This window comes from Pinus tabuliformis, chromosome Q (assembly GCF_031772625.1).
Source record: "Pinus tabuliformis cultivar Carrire ecotype Pingquan chromosome Q, CPIR1, whole genome shotgun sequence".
NCBI lineage: Eukaryota > Viridiplantae > Streptophyta > Pinopsida > Pinales > Pinaceae > Pinus > Pinus tabuliformis.
The window spans coordinates 620,548,173-620,551,866 of NC_142296.1; the positions used below are offsets into that span (position 1 = coordinate 620,548,173).

The following is a 3,694-nucleotide window of genomic DNA, read 5'->3' on the forward strand; positions in this document are numbered from 1 at the left end:
AGAAGAATGGGTTTCAATCTGTTGGCAATAACTTTAGAGATGATTTTGTAAATTACATTACAAAGAGCGATAGGCCTAAATTTCGCTGGGGTGTTAGCTTCTGCTTCTTTGGGAATCAAAGCAAGGAAGGTAGAATTTAGCGATTTGAGAATCGAGCTAGATCGCCGAGAGTCTTCCACCACTTCCCAGACATACGTTTTAACAACTTCCCAGCATGCTTTGTAAAAGTTGATGGTGAAGCCATCAGGCCCAGGTGCCTTATCATTCGGCATGCTCTTAACAGCTACTTCCACTTCCTCCAACGAAATTTCCCTATTTAAAGCCATGTTTTGCTCATTGGTGATTGTTTTATGAATGGACTTGGCAAGCTCCTCTATTGCATTTGTTTTGTCTACTTCCGGCTCCTGGGCTATGTTATTGAAATGATTTGTTAGCAGGGTAGCCACTTCTTAATGATTCTGAAGAGTTTCTCCTCTTTCGTTGTTGAGACTGAGGATTTTGTTGGCCCCTCTATAATCCAGAGCAGATCTGTGAAAGAACTTAGTGTTCTGTTCCCCTTCCTTGAGCCATTGTATCCGGGACTTTTGTTTCCATAGTGTTTCTTCCTGTTGATAGCAAAGTTGCCATTGTTGCATTAGGATTTTTTCTTGGTATGCTAAGTCTTGGTCACTATCCCCAATCGTCCAACCTTTGTGAATTTGTTTTAATTTCTCTTCAATTATGGCTTTCTCCTTGAATATGTTCCCAAAGACAGTAACATTCCACTCCTTGATTTTGTTTTTGATGTATCTTAATCTGCTTTGTAGTTTGTACATTTTGGTTCCTCTTAAGTCCGTTGGTTCCTGCCACCACTTCTCCACAAGTTGAATGAAATTCGGGTGATTAAGCCCAAATTTCTCGAATCTAAATGGCTCGTTTCTCGGAGTCCCTTGGATAGCAGCCACAAGAGAGATGGGCCAATGATCTGACCCCCCAGATGGAAGAATGTATGATTCCATTGTTACTCCCTCCAACAGTATGCTTTCAAAAACAAGAAACCTGTCAAGCCGAGAGGCTATCTGTTTCTCACCTCCTCTCTTGTTATTCCAGGTGAAGGCTCCACTTTTTGGTAGAATGTCCACTAGTTTGGCTGAACCAATGAAATCATTGAAAACTTCCGAGTCCTTGTAGAGTTTTCTTATCCCTCCTTTCTTTTCCAAAAGCGAAGTTATCATATTGAAATCTCCACCCATGATTGTCTTCGTACTGGGATATTTGAGCTTTAAATTTGTAAGAGAACGAAGGAACATGAATTTTTCTTCTAGTTTTTGAGGTCCATAAACGTTGGTGCATAGAAATATCTCAGAATTGCCAATCAGTTGAGTTTCTATAGCTATAAAGGATCTGGTCGCTTTTGCTGAGCGAACGTTGATCACCCGGGAGTCCCATAGGGTAACTAGACCTCCCTCCCAGCCATGATTGGCTGTTTCCATATATTTTATATGTTTACCAAGCCTTTTGCTGATAGTCTCCATGGTGTTGCTTGCACATTTGGTTTCTTGTACAAACATGATATCCGGTTTCTCTTTTTGGATCTTCCTTTTCAGGAGTCTTTGTTTCGCTTGGCTATTGAGCCCTCTAGCATTCCACGAGATGATCTTCATTTAAAACTAAAAATATTATTGGTAAGGAGGGAAAGCTTCCAGAGATTTCATCTTACTAGAGTTTATCATTAATATTCCCAGGTCCTGCAGTGTCTCACTGTTTGTTCTGCGACCTCTCCTCTTCCTTTGTATCGAGCTGGTTGATGAATAAAGTGGGCTTTTTGTGTGGATTCCCAGTCCTTTCGCTATGCCCAATTTCTTATTCTACCTGTCCAGCTCTGCCTTTTGCCTTGCAATAAATATATTATTGATTTTTCTAATCTCCTCTTCTGGGATGTTTTCCATTCCTTGCATTTTCCAGTTTTCTGCCTTTACTGGTAGGTTAACACCTTCCTGTTCCAAAACCTCATTAATTTCCATTTCATCACTTCCAACATCACTAATCATCATTTCTGCATCTTCATCTGGCCCTTCTGTTATTCCTTGCATATGAACTTCTACATTATTAAGCTTCTCTTCCACTCTTTTGGTTGTGTGATCTATTGTTTCTTTATTTCCTTCATCCGTATTTGGTTCCTTATTTTGCTCTTCTGATTCTGTTTCCGTATCTAATATTTCAAAGACATTATAGGTGTTGTGTTGTGCTGTACCTGTTCTATTTGGTCTTTTTCTGCTTGCTCTCTGTCTTGCTTTAGGTCTTATGAAGGTATCCCTGTTCTTTCCTGCCTGCTCTCCTCTAGGTTCTTCCTCTTTCTTGTTTAATGGACATTCTCTTATTAAATGTCCATGTTCATGACATTTTCTACAGCGAAAAGGGATCTGCTCATAGTCAATAGCTTGGAAATAGTCCTCATCCCTGTATTCCAACCACAGCCCCTCATGTAAAGCTCCTGAAACATCCATCTCCACACATATTCTAGCACAGGAAGTGTACCTTCTTTGCATCGTGGCTTCCGAAGCTTTTATGAAAGTTCCTAGCTGATCTCCTATCTGCTTTAGAGTTGCATAGCCCCAATAGTCTATTGGTAGGGAGAAAAGGCGTATCCAGACTGGAACTTGAGTGAACGTTTCTCTTTCTGGCACAAAGTTGGGTTTCAAAGGTCTCATATAGAGACCTGCCGAGGCAAAGAAGAAAGGTCCCCCATCAAATATTCTATCCTTATCTTGTAGATTTGAAAAAACAACAGTAAAAAAACCTTTAGCTCCTAGGTGTAATCTAACATCACCTTTGGGTTTCCATTGTTGTTTGATCCATTGACATAGTGCTCTTTCTGTTGGCCAGAGTCCCATGAACTTGAAAATCACTGCATGTTCAGCCATATGTTCTATGTAGGCTTGAATTTCCGGATCTTTGATCACCACTCTCAGGGCCTCTGCTTTCTTGGGTTTGCATGTTCCCCGCGCTGTTTTATCATTGCTGGTATTTGGTTCATTCCTTTCCTCCTCTTCTCCTTTTGTTCAGTTTTCCTCCTCTCCCTTCTTCTCCTTCTCTATTTGTTTAGTCTCATGGACAGAATGATCCTGCCCTGCTTTTCCTTCCCTTCTGCTGTTCGCCTTTTCGGTGCTCTCTTTTCCTTTCATTTTTGAGTTGCTGGTTTCCTCCTTGTTCTCTTTCTGCTTCCTCTCCTTGCCTGTGCCATCTTCTTTCTTTTGCTTTCCATACCCTATTATCTTCACTCCTTCCTGCGCTGCTTGTCTCTGCATGACTATTTGACTGAAAGTTGGGGTCCCTATGGACCCCTCGTTTACCATCTGTCGGGTCAATCACTGTCCCCTCCTATGAAGTTCTGCTATTCTGATCCTATGCGCCTCCAGTTCCGCCCCTGATTCAGTTCGCTCTGAAACCTGAAACCCTAAGCTTCGAACCAGCTCCCCGCTCTGACAAAGACGAACATTACATTCATTTTTACTTATCTGGATACTATTTTTATTTTATAACTTATGCATATATTTTTTATTTTATTAAAGATGAAGAAGGATGCAAATGGAGCACCAAATAGTTTCAGAATCTTTATTGAAAAATTAAGATGGAAAGAGTGAGAAAGCAGTGTCTTAGTAATGTTTAACTTGATCCTAGTCTTACTCATTTCATTTGGAATGGGCTTAAGGCT

General features: G+C 40.7%; 1 protein-coding gene across 1 annotated transcript; it reads right to left on the bottom strand.

Annotated features, from left to right (window-relative positions):
- Nucleotides 1-449: 449 nt before the first annotated feature.
- LOC149220974 (uncharacterized) lies at nt 450-1,514 on the bottom strand. The gene has a single exon (XM_089387273.1). It carries the CDS (start codon nt 1,512-1,514, stop codon nt 450-452), a length of 1,065 nt encoding a protein of 354 aa, XP_089243399.1.
- Nucleotides 1,515-3,694: the final 2,180 nt, after the last annotated feature.